An 18,553-nucleotide genomic window follows, 5' to 3' on the forward strand; every position below is an offset into this window, starting at 1 on the left:
TTTGGTTTCAAACTGCATCTCGCTGTCATGTTCAGACTGTGTGCCAGGCACATTTGAAATGGCTTCTGATCTGAAATGTGGCTGGCAGGTGTGGGGCAGAGTGGGAACCTGGGTGTGTGCTGAAGGTGGCTGCCCTGCAGAGGGTGCTGCCAAGCGAAAGTCCCTTGTACGCCGTGCCCAGCTGACAGACCCATCAGGAGGTTAGGAAGCTCATAAACTTAAGGGAATACCACAAGTATGAAGTTTTGTCTTAATTTGGTAAGGTTGATGAAGGTTTGATTTGGATTAAGACTGCACCTCATTCCTCTCATTTCCATCGTGTTTTGGAGATGGGAGTAATGGAGGTGCCATGATAGCGTGTTAACAAGCTAAACCTCCCCAAACTATCAATGCAAAATGCAGGGAGCGAAACAGCCAGATGAGATTAAATGGGCAAAACAGGAACATGACATCTCTTTCAGGCAATGTGGTGATGTTTCAGAGGTGTGGATTTCTGTTACTCTTTCTTCTGTTAACAAGATTGAAGAGACTGGAAGTCCCTTTCCTCTGGAGTAGAAAAGGAGGGTCCCCAGGATGTTTTGGATAGAATATTAGCCTTCGCGGGGCTAATGCAGGCCCCACAAAGCAACCAAAATTAATTTAAAATCATTACTTCTAATTCAAAAGCTGTGTAGCCCAAAACTGAGCACTGCTGAGCAAACACACAGAGCTGATCTTGTGCTCTTAGTTACATATAGGCAAAAGATCTATAGGGCAGAAGTGGTAGAGGTATGCTGGACTGATTCTGGAGGTGAAGAGCATAAGTCTGCCTTCTGGTCCTTCAAACTCTGAAATGTCATTTGCGGTGGAGGGGAGCCAGAAGCAATCTGGAGTTTTCTGATGTTATTTATGGCTCATTGTGTTTCTAGCAAATCAAAGCCACGGTTCATTTACCATTGCCTCCCCCCTCCAAGTTAACAAAAATGTGTTCAGAAGTGTACAATAAAGAAAGATCTAATCTGGGCTTCAGAGCCCTCTCTGCTGCCTGCCGTGCAGCCTTTGCCCCTGGTCTTGAAAGGTGGCTGCCCTCCATCCTTCATTACTGCAGGGTGCGCAGAGCTGCCTGTCCGAGCCAGGTCTTCCTCTGCCCCAAGAGCTTCTTGTGGGAGTGCCAGGAGGAGACTCGCAGGTCTTTCTGCAAGTTAGGATTCACATTTTGCTAAAGTCAGTTTTTAGTAGCTACCTCTTACCAGTGTAAGCATTTTAAAGATCTTTACTGCTGGTACGTATCATGGGCAGAAACGCAGCAGCAATACAGACTCTTCTGGCATAATTCTTCCCAACCTCTTTCCTTCTTATGTGCGGGAAGGAAGAAGGGTCTGGTTGGTATCAATGTCAGTTTGCTTGTTGCAGCCCTGAGACCACCAGGGACCATATTCTCTTTCTAAAACACACGCTTCACAGAAAGTGCCCAGCTCTGATTTCCCCAGCCTAAAGGGAAGGGGACATAAAAATTTGCATGCAAGATTCAGTGCTCTTCTAGTTTTCAGTTCCTTCATGCCAAATTTAATTTCCTGCAGGGATATAACCATGCTCAGGCTTGCTTTAGTTTATTCCTTCTACTAAATGGACTAATGGAAGAGTCTCCCTTGTCCTTCTGAGGAGAGGAATACACATGGCTTAATGGGTGATGCTTGCAATAGACATGACATGGGAGCTGATGCAGTTTGAAACACTTCCTCTCCTTGTGATGTGTGTGACCTTTTTTTTAAATTTTATTTTTTATGCTCTGCGTTGGGTGGACAGGTATCTGTAAAATCAGTTCTCTTCTCTCCTGCAGGGTGGATACGCAGCCTACAGATATGCACAGCCTGCTACTGCAACAGCAGCCACAGCCGCTGCAGCCGCTGCAGCAGCTTACAGCGATGGGTATGTAAGGGGGAGGTGTCCATGAGGGCTAGCTTGCTGTGCTCAGGGCTTCAAGGAGCACTGATCCATTACAGTACTTCTACTTCTTTCCCTGTTTCTTTGTCTTACTTGCACTCGCGCGCGCACACATGCATGCATGACCCAACATGAAAGACTTGAATGCACTGTTTGTCTCTCTGCTCCCCAGCAGTATTGCCCTCCGGTGTCTGTGAGCTGGCACAAATCCTGGACTCTTTCCTATCCTTGTGATTCTCTGCACAAAGGAGGCAGTGTGGTTGCAGCCTCGGAGTCAAAAGACCTGGCTTGCCTTGCCAGCTCCTTGCTCTGTGACTCTGGGCAGGTCGTTTAATCACTGGGTGCATTTCTCTCCCCATCCATAAAGTAAAAATTGTTCAGCTCATACAATACTCCAGGATGCTTTAACGTGCAGCTCTCTATAGACACAAAAGATTGTCATCATGAGAGTGCTTGCCTTAAGATTCTTCATCTTGTGTGCAGTGAGGCAGTGTTTTAATCCTAGCGCATGCAAGACCATTACAGTTTATATTACCTTCTCATTGTGGAGAATCCCTCGCTGCTCTCCATTTAGCAGCTATTACCGTGCCGGTAGTGCTAGCGCCAGCAGTCATTCTCCTCCCAAATTGCATCACGTGAGGTAAGGGATGCACTAGCTGTCATTTCGAAGGTGCTGACCTCTTTCCTACAGGTCGAACTCATGGCTTCTGCCACATTCCTCCTTGCAGGCCGTTCTCTCACCCATCTCATACGATGCATGGCAGCATGCCCATAGGATCTCTTCGAAGAGGGGCTGCCCACATGCATGTGTGTGCATGTATGCATACATGTGTGTCGAAGGGCATGCTGCTTTTTCCATTGCCTATGGGCAGATAGCTGTTTCTCTGCCCTTCCGAAATGACTTTTTTTTTTTTTTTCTTCTCTCTCTTCTTTTTTTGTATCTTTTCTCCTGCTCTTCAGTTATGGCAGGGTGTACACAGCAGATCCTTACCATGCCCTTGCCCCTGCCGCTAGCTACGGAGTTGGCGCTGTGGTAAGTGTGATTTTTCATTCTTGTGCTGTTTCTCATTTCCAGCGTGGGGAACAGCTGTTCACTGTGTATTAGGTAATGAAACTTCACCCAGAAAACCTTTTTTGTTGAGGGAGGAGGTCCTTAGCTGCAGTACTGGGTTCCCAGTTGTTCTGCATTTGTATATTTGTGTGTGTACACTAGGAAAGGAGCCAGGTTGTAGGAGACCTGTTATTACTTGGTCTTGCACATGCCCTAGTACAAAGGAGATGGTAGAAGAATGACTAGGAGTGTCAGGAGCCAGAACATTGTTGGTGAATCAGTAGAACTGTATCAAGGTGATATATGGAGCAAAATTTAGCAATAGTTAAGATATGTGAGACACCCTTTCTTGCAATTTTCATTAACTTTAAATGCTCATGTTGCGTGTTGAGGAATCAGTTCTAGGAAGCAAGGGAATAAGCGGTTCTCCTGACATCTTGCAGCAAAACTGCTTCACTTGGTTCCCTTTTCCACTAGTGGAAGGATGCGGTGTATTGCCTGCCAGCAGTAGTTACGTAAGGGCAGGAATGAGGTATGCTGCCATTGGAGGGGAGTGGAGCGGCTTGCTGAAAACACATGCTTGCCCATCTGCTTCTAGCCAGCGCAGTATCTGTCTTGTTGCAAAGACTGGAATACAAATGTGTTCAGAGAGAAAGACACCTAAATATAGATATCTGCAGTGTAGCACCTCCGTTTGAGCTTCAGCTCATCATGTGGATTCTCTTTAGGGTCAATGAAGGAAAAGCAGGTACTTCTAGGATACCAGGTCACCTTGTCTATTTTAGACCTTTACCTTAAGGTGAGGTGAAGAGCATCCTAGAAGTTCTAGTCTCTGCTATCTATAAAGACAGCTTTGAGAACTGGCTCAGAGATTAGAACTCATGACGCCCCTTGCTCCCTTCAACCGAGACTTGCCAAACATCACCTCCAGCTGGCTGGCCATGGGCATGTCCTCCTGAGCCGTGTCTTTGGTTTGGCAGGAAAGGTTCTCCTCTCCTCCTGTTGCTTCTTAGAGGTGCTGATGGTGGTGGGTCAGTGCCAGGACATGTCTGTTAGTCCTTCTGAGAGGGTTCAGGTATGTCCTGAGTATTTCTTCACAGTTCCTAACACCCTCCTCTTCTCTCATTTAATTTCTACAGGCGAGTTTATACCGAGGTGGCTACAGCCGATTTGCCCCCTACTGAAGTGACGTGAGCCCCCTGCAAGTGGGACAGCCCCCCCAGTTCATGAGGCCTGGCTATTGCAATATTTACTAGTAGAGGAACTCTATAGCAAGACGAGGAGGAAAAACAAAAAACAAAAGAGAAAATACTTTTTTATACCTCACTATGTTCTTTGAATATGTATTTTTTTTTTTCCTTTAAATTTCTGCCTTTAATTCTTTTGTTCCAAAGATTGTGCTTTTTTTTTTTTCGGTTTTTTTTTTTTGTTTTCGTTTTTGGGGTTTTTTTAACTGTGGTAACAATAATGCATTTCCGTGTCTGTATGTTGGTGCATAGCTTATCCTACCAATCACGGAAAAGGCGATTAGCGATAAGGAAAGCTGTTAGAAACCGATATCATGCAATTAATCAGGAACGCGCAGAGTTACTTCCACGAGTCTGGTGCTTGGTGCCTGTGAGACAGGAGGACGTGAGGGAGAAGTCTCCACCTGCCGTGTTTCTGGTCTGCAGAAGGAAGCATTCTTTGGCTGTGGCTGGGACCTTAATGCTGGTGGGAAATAGTCATTTACATTTGAAAATGGGGGAAATGCAGAAGCTTTCCTTGTTTTTATCACCATCTGATGCGCACAGGTTTGGGACAGTTTCAGCAGTGTCAGGATTTTAGACTTAACAAGAGAAGATTTCCTCAGCCTGCCCAAAGACTTTGGCTGTTGTCTGCTGTATAGGAGACAAGACTTTGAAAGGAGTTTTTGATGAGGATGATCTTTCCCCACCGCACACGACTTATTCTAGCTGATCATTGTCCATAGCTGGTGGCTGTAATTATCTTAGTTTTCTTTCCTCCTTTTCAAGATCTTTCTCCCTTGCTGTCCCTTTCCTCCCCTTTCTTTTCTCGAGGAGTGGCAGATGCAATGCGGCATCACACAGAGTACCTCTGTTCCGGACGGCAAGTGGTTAAACTTGTGGAGGTAAAGCAAATGCAGCCCTGCAGAGGAGGAAAGCTAGCAGAAGAACTGTCCATCTGTGCTGTGCTTGGGCGCTCCAAGGTCCAGCGTGCAAGGTCTCTCCCCCTGTTCATCGTGAGCTGCTTAGGCACTTCTGCAAGTAATCTGTTTCAAATAACATGAGTGAGGAAAAACAAGTCATGTATAAGCTGCTTGAGGCGAGGGGCAAGCACGTGAGTTTGTGTGGGGGAAGAGGGCCTTTTGTATCTAAATGTGATCCTGAAGTAGTCTTGTTTCAATCAGGAGTTTAAGGGGAGGCAGAAGCAGTGTCTGCAAGCTCCGAATTCATAGGAACTTCCCACCACAAGCTATTTCAGGCCCTTACATAGTTGTGTTGGAGCCCCTGGGTCTGTTTTGCCCAGCCTCTCATAGAAAGTTGTGTACCTGGTCTGCTGGGTCCATATAGACACTACATATTAGAAGATTTGGAAGCGGAGAGACTATTTAGGGGAGGGCTCCACAACTCCCAAGACCTATCTCCCTTCTGCTCTTACATACAGTGATTTTGCTCTGTTTCAAAGTCGATGTTTTTAGACGACTGTGTGAGCTGTACTGTGATGGGGAACAGCTGCTCTCCAGAAATCCCTAGTCAGCTGTTGGCTCCTAGAGTGCTCCCAGTAACCCCAGTGATCAGAGGCGAGGTCTCTAACCACATATTAGAGACATGCAGAAGCACGGTTTATTTAGACAACCTCGACTCCCTTGATTGATACTGGGGTGAAAGGCTCCTTGGAGCATGGGTTTGTTGGTGGAGCCTCTCGAAATCCTGCAGTACACTTGCTTCTCCATCCACCACTGATACCAGAATAGGAAACCTCCTGCATTTAACACTAAGCGATGTCAGCAAGCAGAGCTCCTGGGGAGGTGTCCTGGCCCAGCCACACACAACCACGCTTTTTTTTTCTCTCTTCCCCAGCGATGCAGGTAGCCTCTCTGTGAGCAGCAGAGAGGAGGCACCTCAGATGGCAAGGATGGGGACGCCTTGCTAGTTAAGCTAGAGACCCTGAAGCTATTGATTCTCTGGAGGAATAGCTAGATAAAGGGGACACCAAACTGCCAGCCTGTTGGCCGCCTTTTTGGGTTTTTTGTTTTGTTTTGGTTTTTTTTTTCCTGGATTTATTGTTGTTTTTTAACTTTTTTTTTTCCAAGCCAAAGTTTGGTTTGTTGCTGTTATGACAATTTTTTTGTTGTTGTTTGTATATAAATATTTTAGTTAGCTTGAAAATGGGGAGGGGGGAACAGGGTGTTGGGGCTTTCACAAAATCTAGGAAATAAGGGGGACTCGGAGCATTTGGGGGCTTTTACTGTCTGAGTTGGGGTAGGGGAGGGAGGACCTGTGGTAGAAATAGTCATATTCAAGGGGAGGCATTTCCACCGCAGGGCAGCCAGCTGACTTCTGGAGCTGAGATGCAGCAAAAGCCTCTCCTGTAGTTGTTCTACCCACCTGTGGGGCGGAGGGGCCGAGTGAGGCCGTCCCTTGCCCCCAGGCAGTTCCCCATGCAGCAGGTCTGCAAGCTGCCAGGGAGAGGATCGCAACTTGCAGAGTCCAGCTGGGGCAGCTGCTCGCCCCCCTGCACCTTTCCTACATTTCAGTTCAGCTGGTTCTGACTGCAGCTCCTGAAAAGCCAGGTTCTCTCTCTCCAGTTGCCCTCCCCTGCCCTGGCAGTGCCGCATGCAATCCCCCCCTGCCGCTTGGCCTCTCTGGGAGTAGGGAGGCCAGCCCCATTTCTGCCTCCGAGCAGAGTCTATGCATGGCAGCTTCAGCCCGCCCGAGTATCTTAGGAGCGTGAGGAGTTTAGTGCAGAAGCGCCCAACCTTTGCAGGGCCGTGGTCCCCTGCTTTATGATCTCCCAGTAATACCTGCTGCAGGCCATCCAGCCTGATTCCTCCTATATCTGAGCCTGGCCTGCTCTGGAGGCTTCCTGCTGGGCTCCTCCGGTGCGTTGACCGCCCGGTGTCTCCTCAGTTCCGTAATTAACGCTGCAAGATCCTCGCTGATCGCCTGGCTTCCTGCTCTCAGCAGTGAGCTGCAGAGGGGATGGTGGGATGCTTGCACGGCTGAAGGTCGGAGGTAGTTCATGGTTCCAAGTCTCCGGAGCACCAGACCTCCCAAAAAACTTGCACGTCAGCTGGAATTTTGCAGCCAGGTTTCTCAAGTGAGTGTTGTGCTGTGGCGGGAAAGCTCTTCAGCCTTCCTACCCTCTTGGCAAACAACAGCTCTGGTTTTGCTCAGATGTGTTGTGAACTGGCTTGAGATGCATTCAGAGTAGCCAAGCCGTGGCTATATTCATCTTTTGAAGAAGTGAGGACAAAGCCTATATCTCCCTATGCAAAATGAATTATACTTAATTAATTAAACTGGGCCCTGGCTTATTTGACCGATGGCAGCTAGTGCTTGTCCCTGAGATGGGTCTGCAGTCACAGGTCCCTTGCGATGCAGAGCTTGACTTTGCTGAGGGAAACCACACAGGCAGCCTGGCAAATAGCTTGCTCTTTGTCACCTTCTGGTCTGGTGGCATCCGGGATTCCTCCTGGTGTAGAGGAAAATGTGTTTCTTTTAAGTGTTGCTGTTTGTACTGTCTTGCAATAGGTCTGGCCAGCACGTGATATTATACCGATACAATTTTGGATTTGAAGAGTTGATTTATTTAATGTGCTGGTCTGTCTTTCCTTGTGGGTACAGTTGTGCTGGTACAAAGATGACTCCTACTGGTATAGCATATTCTGTACTGGGAATTAAGTTATATCGATGCCCAGCCTGTTCACAAACTGTTGTCACTGTCCCCGCGCTAGGGAGGCTGCACTGTTGTAAGTGCGTTAGCTTTTCTGAGAAAAGCCATGACGGGACCTGGAGACAACGGGGAGGTCGGTGTGAGCCTGCTATCCAGCTTTTCCCAGGCTAAGCAGTGACGTGAATCCTGTGTCGTGAGTTTAGATAGACAAAGCCATGTTTTAAATTCGCTGTGGCTTGGCTGTTTCGGTGCCCGAGAGAAAGCAGACTTGCCCAGCGAGAAGGAGCGCTAGCTCAGGAGTTGGACACCTGTGTTCTGGTCAGGGCTCTGTCAGCAGTCCTCAAAGGATTGTGTTGCTGCTCTAGACTTCGCTTCCCCGTCCCTAAAGTGACGGTAGTGGTTCATCCCCTGTTCTCACCCACTCTGAGGTCTGTGGATGTGAAGTGCACAGCAAGAGCTGAGGAGGGTTGTCTGAACAGCTGGCTGGAGCGGCTGGTTGTGAAACGGCTCCTGAAACCCATTGCCTTGCCCAAAAAGAAAAGGGATGCTAGCTGCTGGGGTTTCAGTTCCAGCACCCAGAGCTTTGGCAGCAGGGAATACAAAGCAGAGCCTCCCAGTTGCTACCTACATTTTCCCCGGACCCCTCCCTATCTGTATCTTCCCATCCCGGCCCCAGAGAAGGAGGCAAGTGGAGGTTTGGGGAGCACTTAGGAATTTCAATAAAGGGAAAACCAAACAACAGCTCTGGGGAGCGCTTTTGCTGAGTCCAGCTCCAAAGGGAAAGCACACAGGCTGCCTGTGACCCTCCAGCCTGGCAGGGTCGGGGGAATGCTGTCCTTGGTGCAGAGGGGTGATTTTTAAAGTGTGTTACCTGTTTGCACTGTTTTAAAATAGGAGGGAGGGGGGGAAAGAAAAACCCCAACCTAGTGAACAAGATGAACATCCAATGTAAACTTCTTTGTGTTTTTCTTTTGTCATGCTCTTGGAAAATGTCAAACATTTTGTAGTATACACCAGTGAGACTTGATTCTTTGTTGCATAAAACACTATTTTTGGTGATGTTAATGTCTGAAAAGCCCCTTCCCTCCACCCTCACCTTACTGATTCCCCTCTCTGCCCTCCAGTCTCGGTAAACTTCTCTTCTACAATGAAAACTCCAGTCAACAAGGCAAGCAGGAGTCTGATAGCCGGAGCATGAAATGGGGCCCTTCTCAAGTAGGCTCTGGGGTTTCGCCCTGGTACGCTTTGCTCTAGCCAGGAGTTGGCAGGATGGGTCTCGTCCCTCTGCAGCGCGTGCATAAAGGCAGCCTAAAGGAGACTTGGGATGTTCAAAGTCCCGTGTCCATTGCCACTGCTGACCTCGGAAGGCAACTTCTTGCCGGCGGTTGAAAGCGCCGCCAGCAGTTGTCCTCCCTGGGTAGCAGGCTGCAGCTGGTCCAGGCTTGTGTGGGAGACGAGCTTCCCACGCTGCCTCTCCACTCCTAGTAGAGCAAGAATGCATCAGCCAAAAATCTTGGCTGATTTTGCCAGGAGATTGCTGGTGTCTAAAGCCGTCCACCCAAATAGTCACTTGGCTGGCAGTCAGTAAAATGCTGGTTAATCCTAAGAATTTTTTTTTTCTTTTTAATTTTTTTTTTCTCTTCTCTGAAGTGGGTCACTAAATCTCTTGCCAGATTCCCAGTTCTCTGCTGATGGGGGGGCTTGTTGCTTCCCTGAGGAGTGAATTCCTTACAGAAATCAGGCCTCCCACATAAGTAGTCTCAGTTTTGGTCAATTTTTTCTATTTTTTTCTGTTCACAGTATTTTGTGTGTGTGAGCGTGTGTTGTAGTTTTGGCAGCTGGATTTGGCTGCATTATCAAGTGACGAAATAATCCTCTTTTACCCCAGGGGATATGATTTGGTTTGGGGTTTTTTGTTTTTTTTTTTGTTTTGTTGGTTTTTTTTTTTCCTGTTTTTTTGTTTGTTTGTTTGTTTTTTGGGGGTTTTTTGTTTTTATTTTGTTTTGGTTTTGGTTTTTTTTAATGATAAACCCTGCTTGTAAATAGCTGGAGCTAAAACCTGGGGCTGATAGCAAATGAGAACCAGGGCTGTAGAGTGATACGGAGCTGGTGGAGTATTTTACTGACCTCACAGGCTGATCTTCTTGAGACTTGGAGATTTTCAGTGCAAGGCTGAGATGCTGCAGCACCTCCAAAGGCAGCGACAGACTTGCCCCTTCACGCGGTCTCCCCAGCACCTCCTATTGCCAGGTACCGTCGGGGAACTGGATGTGTCCTGAGTGGGACACGTTCCCTTCCCCTGGATCATTTCCTAGGATGCTCAAGCCGCTTGCCCAGGGTCCCATTTCCCTGCTGACTCTGGAGAAGCAGTATCTGCATCCCAGGGCTTGTGACAGCCTCTAACTTCCTGCCCTCCCTCGTTAAGTATCATATTGTATAGTAGCTTTCAGACCATACAGTATTCATTGGGTTATTCCTATTATTATCAAGTAGCTGGAATTGTGAAGGTCGAAATAGTTAGATCTTTAGCTTTTATTCCTTTTTTTTGTATTACTATCCATGTGTATAAATTATTGATCATGTTGCTGGCTTTTATAAACTCTAAGCAAGGGGGGGAAACCCTTCCTAACCCTTTGCAAATGGTAATGAAGCACTGTTTTTAAATAAAAGAGAGAAACACCAGTCTGCTGGCTCCCGTGTGTTCTGTTCTTCAGTGCAGCAGGATGAATTTTGTGGGTGCATCTCCCTGGCAGGTAAAAGGCAAAGAAGGGAAGCTGGCTGGAAGAATGAGCTGGGAGATGGGATTTTCTTTGCAGTGGTAAAGGGTGAAGCCTTGGCAAATCACAGTGGCAAAATCCCAGCCTGGTCTGTTCGTACACAGAGCTCTCCGTAACCCCACACCTTTCCCTGCCATCCTTTCCTGTTGCCACTTATTAGCAGAAAAGGGTGATTTGTTTGGCATTTGGTAAGGAGCTTTTCCACCCCCCTCTTCCCCCAGCCTAATCTGTGTTTGAAGCTGTTAGTGTGGAAGGAGAGAGAATCATTTCAAATTACGGTATCAGCATTTTCTTTAATGCCTGTGTAGCCAGGCTCCTGCTGTCTGTGTTAGCACAGGTTTAATAGTTAACACACACAACTGGAAGCTGGTGTTGCTGCGCTCGGCGTGAATTTCCTCTGGGAGTTTGGACGTGTCTTCTAATCACTGCTTCTGTTGTCCTGCCTGTAAAAGGAGTATCACTGCAGACAGGCAGAAATTCATTCATATTCGACGAAGTGCTTAGAGATCCTCAAGTGAAAGATGTCATGCAAATATATATTCATATAATCAGATGCCTTTTCTGCTGAAACGATCCTAAAAATAACAAATAATGAATCCCGGTGGCCAATTTGCAAGTAATTATGGAAACTGATAACTGAGCAAAAGGATGCAGTGAAATATGCCTAGTGCAGTTGAGGCCAGCACAGAATTTTCATATTGCTTTTGGAAATGCAAAGTATCGGGAAGAGAAGGGATGGGATAAGGTGCGTCCCCGGATGGCAGGATTGTCAATAACGCTGCAGGAAGAAGTGCGAGCTCCTTAAGCATTCCTCCCCGGTATTTACCAAGGAGCTGCCACATGTTCCTGTCAGATGATCCTCATTTCATTCTAACAATAACTTTGGGATGATGTTCAACAGTAACTGCTAAAATTAGATGCCTGGAAATCAGGGCTGGATAATTGTGGAAGAGCTGGTTGGAGGACTCTGGATGGGTGAGACTGGGAGAGGTCTCGAAACGAAGCTCCGCTGTGTTGGGAGAAGGGTAGTGCAGAGGCGTGCTTCAAAAGTGAAGCAGAGATGCCCTTGGTCTGCCAGCCTGCCTTCATTTCAAGGCAAAGCCATAAAATGGCTGGTCCTGTAGTTCCCTAATAAGTCATTAAAAGCGTTGTAATACTATTTCATTGCTCAACAGAGGTTTATCAAAAGCTCGTCCAAGGAAGCTGGTATGGGTTCTTTCAACAGACTGCAAGTTGGCTAAGGAAACAAATGCTGCTGATTTAATACGTTCCCCTTCTATAAGCTGTAAATAATTATAATAAATAATAGACAAATCATGTGAGTCAGTCACAGCTGAGAGCAAGCCACTGCACATTTCAGCGTGTGTAGGTAGCATCCACTGAGAGTGGGGGTACCGCTGTCACGGTGGGAAGTGCCTCGGAAAAGGGTTTGGTACCAACCTAGACGTGGGCTCCAGGCCGTGGGGCTTGGTGCCAGCCTGAGGTCTGCTAATGTGGCAGCTGAGCGCGCATCCCTGTGCCACGTGGCTGCGTTCGGCAGCTGCGTGGTGGGGATTTAGTCAATAAATTACAACGTTTTCTGGAAAGCGTTTGGATTGTTTTGAAATGATTTATGAATTCAAATTGAATTTGCAGAAAAGCTCAAGGGTGAGGCTGTGGTGTGACTGCTAAGGCTGCGTCTTAGTCTGGCACTGACAAGCTGCATCAGGAGATGTGAGCCCAAAAGCCTGTTTCCTTTCTGTCTTTATACAGAAAATTACAAAGTCTTGGAATAATTTGGGTTGGAAGAGGCCTGTGGAGGTCATCTAGACAAACACCTTGCTCAAAGATCAATCAGGTTCATGTAACTGTAGCATCTTCAGCACGAGCTTGGAGGCGGAATGCTTTCTGGTGTGCCAACAACTTGATTGTGTCCCGGGAGGTGAGGTGACCCGTGGCCTCCTGTGCTTGCCTGCAGCCCTGTTCCCTTCTCTGCACAGGCCGGGGTTGGTTGTCACTTGCGGGTCTTTCACTGGCATGTGCAGAAGAAAAACTGCAATGCATTTAACTTTGATTGAGACAGGATGTCTTTTCTGTGGTTGTTCTCAGTTTACCTGGAGCGTGACCATTTCTGGCATAGCATGTCCAGCGCTGGCTCCTGCGGCTCCAGGTGAGCTGGGAGCAGTTCAGGGAAGAGCTTCCAGTGTGGTTCAAGGGCAGGAACCAGGGAAACGACTGCAAGAGCTCATATATTCATCAAGAAGGACAATTAATTGTTTTCTAGAAGCACCTTGCAAGGAACAAAGATCTGACTTTTCTAGGGCTTTCCTACCTGGCAGTGTTGTAACGCACCCCAGGGCCTGGCAGGTGAAGGTAGACAAGTCCAGCCTTACCCGTGGGTTAAGGGACTTGCTGCTATCTGTTGTTTCTGAAGCATTTCAAAATGTCAAATCCTAACCCAAGAGCATCCAGAGACTCGCGCTGGCCAGCCCTACTGCTGACCTCACTGGGGATGAGCCATCTGCTCTCCTGTGTGCTCTCTGTTCACCCCGGGCTTGTGCTTGACCCATCAGCAGCAGCCCAAACCTGTGATCCTCAGGTGCTGCTCCTCTTTGCTGGCTGATGGAGACAGCCCCACAAACCAAGTCCCCACCCGTGGGGCTAGCCCACGGGTGCTGTGACCAGCGTGCCCTCATCTCTTCTGCAGCAGAGGTGAAGGCTCCTGGCTTGTGCAAGCCCTGTGACCGGGGAAGGAGACAGGGTGCTGGAGTCAAAATGGAGGATTTTTACTGTTTCTCTGAAGACGCAGGCGGAGCAGGGACTGTTTGGCTCCTGAGGTGCTGTGGCCACCAGCTCCTGACCAGACTCTAGGAGTCAGCCTTCTCGCTTGGAGAAGCCTCGCTGCCTCTGGCTTCCTTCCCTCTGCAGCGCGCCGATGCCAGCAGCCCCTGCGCGCACCGGGGAGGGGATGCGTGGAGCCGGCACCGGCAGCAGCTGTCCCAGTTTGCGGAAACTTTCTTGCCTTTTTAAGGACATGCTGAGTGCTGTGCTCTAACTTTAGCACAAAGGTATGGTTGACTTGGCTTCTTTTATTAATGGATGGGTGTAAATATATCTGCTTTCGGTGCCTGTCTTGTTCTTCCATGTGTAAACACTGAGCTCTGTCCCAGCTCCTTTTGATGATAAATTCCTCATCTTTTGAATCACAAATCGCCTTTTTGTGTGTCAGGAGGAAGCGGCAAAGCCCAAAGTCACTTTGCTTTTTATAGCACCAGCAGTCTCCAGCTGAACTCTGCTCAGAAACCACCGATTTCGCGGAGCTCTGCAACAGCAGTGGGTCTGGCGTGTTTACAGTTCTGTTGAAGTCGCCTTCGCGCTCATCTGGAGCCCTCCTGCTGTAGAGAACTGCAATCCTCTCTTATTTTTGCAAGGATGTCACCCGTCCTCCCCGGCGGGAGGCTGGGAAACCTCGCTTTGCATTCGAACACCAGGGCTTTTCTTTTTCGGTCAGTGCACTCTGGTTCTGCAGCTGCTGCTCTGAGAGAAGCTGCTCTCCAGAAATAGCTCCGGCTTTTGGCCGAGCGCAGCTCACGTGGGTGAGATGCCGCTGGCTGTCCCCGCACTTTTGCTGAGGACGGCGGCGGATCTCCCCACAGCAAAGGGTAGTCACGGACACCGGTGCCCTGAGTGCGGGAGGCTGGGGAGGGCTTTCTGCTCACCCTGGTGTGAAGGTTGGCAGGTGCCGGGCAGAGATGACCGCTCCGCTGTCCTGCTCAACTGTGAGGCTTGGGAGTGAGAAAGGATAAAGGGAAAACCAGCACCATCCTGTGCAAAAATTTGTGCAGGTTGTAGGATACTCCATGGCTGCATCGTGGGCTGAATGAAAAATTCAGGAGGAAATTAAAAATTCAGTGTTGAGGAAAAGCTGGTGGCAACTGAGCTTGCATGTTTGCCTTGTGGGGTGAGGGCTGAGCTGGCTTCAGGGATGTGACCCAAGGTTAACACTCTCATTTCTCCTCCACGGACCAGCAGTGGGGTTCCAACCCACCCTCGCTTGCCACTAACCCTGTGGCACGACCGGCACTGAGCCGAGAGCTGGTGCAGCCAGAGGTCTGGAGAGATGAGTCTAACACGCTCCTCAGGGTCAAACTGGGTGAGACTCAGCCCTGAAGCAACGGAGATGACAGCCAGTGGTGAAGCCGCCTCATCCCTGGTTAAGATCCAGGTCCTGCTGTGGTTGAGAGGGTTGTCAGCTCTGGGAGGGAGGCCCAGCAGAGATCGACTCAACAATTCGGGTCACTGGGTGGCTGTGCAAAAAATTTCTTCAGCCCAGGGCTCTCAAATAGCTTTGACTTGAAAGGAGCAAATACCTCGACTAATCACAGGGTTGAATGAAGCATGTCATTCCCACAGGCTCATTACTGACATTAAATATCTCTTGCATTACCGAGCTGGGACCTCTCAGCATCAGCACAAAAAAGTACTGGGGTCTTTCAGCTGAGTGACATGAGTGCCAGCAAGTCGCTGGCCCCTGCCATTATCGGCGAGCTGTGGGGCATGGTGAAACAATTCCTCGCTGTCAGCCAGTGTCCTCATGCCAAAACTGGACAAAACCCTGCACATCAAGCTAAGGGAGCTTGCTCCGGTCATCCTTGTGGGGAGCAAAGTGTGGGAGGCAGCTGTAAGGCAGCCATAGCACCAAGGGGGATCTTAAATAACCCCAGGGATGGGATGCCAGGCCTCCTGGTTTTGCTCCAGCTGAGCCTGGAGCCTTCAAGCTCTCTCATTGCATTTCACTGAGGAACAGTGCCCTCAAAACAAAAAACAAGAGGAGACTGAGGCCAAATTTCCCTCAAGGGGCCTTTGTGCCTGGCTGGAGCTGCTCAGATCCTGGGAGCAGTGACCACCTGATGGCTCCAGCAATGCCCTGGGGTGCCCAAGGCCATGCCAACCTGCTCAGGAGATGCCTCAGGTGGGACGTCCTGGCACCTGCAGAAAACACGTAGCAACTTGCAGGCCAGCACCATGGCAGGGAACTGGGGAGGTTTTCTCTTGGTGGTGGTGAAGTGCTGCTCAGCAAGCTGGGAGCTTTTTTCACCATTTTTCATTCTTTGCCTATGCACTTAAATGTTTCTCATTCTGAGGGGAGAAAAAGCATTTTGAGGGTTTGAGTTGTGGCTGGGGGGAGCAGCAAGCCTCCCCTGGTTTCTTCTATTGGAAAAAGACAACCAACCCCCTTCCGTACCAGCTGGGCGTTAAACCCCTTGCAGGAAAATAAATGCATGCTCTGAAGCCTTGCCTGTCCCTGACATGCCCACGTCCTGCTTGCAAGTCCCTGGCAGCTGTTTTTCCCCAAGCTTCTTCACCAGAAATGAAACATCTTGACAAAAATGATGCAGGTCTGCGAGAAACACCTTGGCTGAGCATCCCTCTCCCTGCCAGTGACTGATGGCAGGGAGACTGGAGGCAAGTTGTACACGGCCGTGGTGCAGAGCCAAGAGCCTGGTTGTCCCTGCAGGGCAGCAGAACCCAGCCCTACATGGAGGTGAGCAGATGCACGGTGGGTTTATACTTGGGTCTTCTTGGGAAGATGCGAGATGATTCCTGAGTGCCCTTGTGTGTCTTCATATCCCCTTACTGGGGACCCTCACAGCTGAGGTCATGTAGGCACAGAGGAGCATCCTTACAGGCACTGCAAGGCTGAGGTCCCGGCGAGCCTAGGCGTGCAGAAGGCGCCTTGAAAAACAGCCGGGTGCTGGTACAGCACTGCCCCGAGGCGAACCCCAGAGATTTTGCTCACCGTGTGTGTCCACTCCATTCTCTCCCCGCCACTGCAGTTATGTAGGTCACCTGGGGTCACGTGTTTCTGGATCGGTTACCAACACTGAGTCAAAGCATCTGTGCCCAAAATACAGTGAGGGTTGCCAGGGGGAGAGAAGAGACAATGGGTGAATCTCCTCTCTTTTGCACTGCAAATGATCAAGTCCCGAGCTTTGACCTCTGCTACACTGCCCCGACTCTTTGGCTCTTTGGTGGGTGGCTGCTGGAGAAGTGGTGCAGAGCAGGAGTTATCCTTTCCAAACCCTTTGCTTCTGCCCTCTGGCAGCCAGATAATTCCCCAAGGGACAAAGTCCTAATGTACCCAGTGCCAAGATTCATGCCTAGCAATGTTTCTGGCCCCGATTTCACTCAAGGCTTTGGGGAAAACAGGAGTGCTTTTAAAGCGTGCCATTTAATCGGCTAAGTCAGAGAAACCACGCGCCATGAGTCATGAGGGTCATGAGGAATGACCCATGGGAATGATAGGGCTTGAGCAGACAGGATGATCCAAGGCAACAACAGCAGAAAGGGAGGAGATTTTGGTGGTATTTTAATAACCTGCTCATGTGGATAAAATTAAAAGGAGAACCCAGGACCAATAAAGCCGGGTCTAGCTTGCCTCCCAAGACGCAGACCATCCCCTCTTGGCTTGCTCTGTATGGGGGTTGCCTGGACGTGGCTGCAGGACTCAGCAGCATCCTGAACATCTGGAATTGTGTCTTAACCACCTGGACAGTCAGGGCCTTGATGTTTCTGGGATTGCTCTACCCAGAACAGTTATAATTCCCCTTCATTTTGCAATTAATTCCTTTAACACCTCTTTTCCTTCGCTAGTGTTTCTGCAAACAGTCTGGAGAGGCCCCAGAGCTTGGAGTTATCAGCCCTCACCTCCTCAAACCATGGCAAGATTCCCAGGTCTGTGATATCCTAAAGATCTCCTGGCTCTCCATGTGCAGGAAGACCATTTTTAGAGCCAGAGCTGTGCTCCATCACTGAGGATCAGCAGTCACACTGGGAATGGGACTGGCTTCTCCTCTTCTCTGGCCTTGCAAGAGTCACTGACCAGTGAAGAGCAGCAAGCCCAGGACCTGGGCTTAGACCTGGCCCACTGGTGATCTGATTACAGCTGCTTCATGCAAAGAGAACAAGCCCTTGGGTGAGAAATATGGAGGACCAAAGGACTACTAGCATGGTCCTAATACTAAAAATTAGGTCAAAGGGGTGACCAAAGGATGAAGGGACCACATAGCCTGGTGAGTGTGGCAGGGTAGCCTTGGGGAGGCATCCTGGCACTGGGGCCTCCAGGAGGGATCAGGAGGAAGGGGCTCTGTGAAATTTCATCCCAAACCTGAGGCACAGGAGAGCAGGGACGGTCCTGTTTGCTTTGGTGACAGCTGAGAGGAGGAGGCTGGAGGCTGGTATTGAAGGACTGATGGAGTGCAGGCTGTGTCCTCTGGCTGAAGGCACCACCTCCTCCTGCCCACATGACCACTTAGTGCCTCCTGCTCATCATTTCTGTTTGAAAAATGGGGCTAGTACCTCACGCTTGAAGTTGGCTTCATTAATATTTGCACTCTAGAGAACATTTTTGCAAGGAGCCATCGATGTCCATGTTTTCATTGCCATTGCTGCAATTTTACACATTTCTGATATCAAAATGTGTGGGTCGTTAGACGTCAGAATGACCTCATGGAAAAACTGCATGGCTTAGTTAATGTCTTTCCTGGGATGCAGACACAGAAAATCAGTGGTACTGTGTGATCAGCTCACTTACGTTTTCAAGTCCCAGAGTTATTTCTTTTAGGGTTTTCCTTCTGTATCGAGGTGCATAAACGCCCTGCTGGCTTCCCACATGTGGAATGTGGGATAGCAAGGTGGGCCTGCAAAGGTCTCTCACACCTCTCATCTCTAGGCTGCACCAGGTTGTGCCTGTAGCTGTGTTCTCCACGTAGAGCCATATGCACGTCTGGTCATACCCCATCGCTCCCACAGGGACCCAGCACAGGTCCCTCTGGCTGGTCAGAGGTGGTTTTCGCCTGCATGGGTGGTGTGTGGCCCTAGAACTCCTGTTTCCCAACCCCTCTCACCAGTGTTGCGGTTGAGC

General features: G+C 49.2%; 1 protein-coding gene across 7 annotated transcripts in view; it reads left to right on the forward strand.

The window, feature by feature from the left end:
* RBFOX2 (RNA binding fox-1 homolog 2) overlaps positions 1-4,385 on the forward strand; it is a 168,682-nt gene extending 164,297 nt beyond the window's left edge. For 6 of the 7 annotated variants that reach the window (XM_086753629.1, XM_086753658.1, XM_086753676.1 and 3 more), the window contains 3 exons: positions 1,820-1,908; positions 2,884-2,956; positions 4,114-4,385. In XM_086753629.1, the coding sequence (XP_086609755.1) occupies positions 1,820-1,908; positions 2,884-2,956; positions 4,114-4,168 (217 nt within the window). In that variant the 3' untranslated portion in view covers positions 4,169-4,385. Of the gene's footprint in view, positions 1-1,819; positions 1,909-2,883; positions 2,957-4,113 lie in introns of those variants that run through there. The other variant, XR_015259224.1, reaches the window with a different exon arrangement.
* The last annotated feature ends 14,168 nt before the right edge of the window (positions 4,386-18,553 follow it).

This window comes from Chlamydotis macqueenii, chromosome 1, assembly GCF_036417535.1.
Source record: "Chlamydotis macqueenii isolate bChlMac1 chromosome 1, bChlMac1.mat, whole genome shotgun sequence".
Classification (NCBI taxonomy): domain Eukaryota; kingdom Metazoa; phylum Chordata; class Aves; order Otidiformes; family Otididae; genus Chlamydotis; species Chlamydotis macqueenii.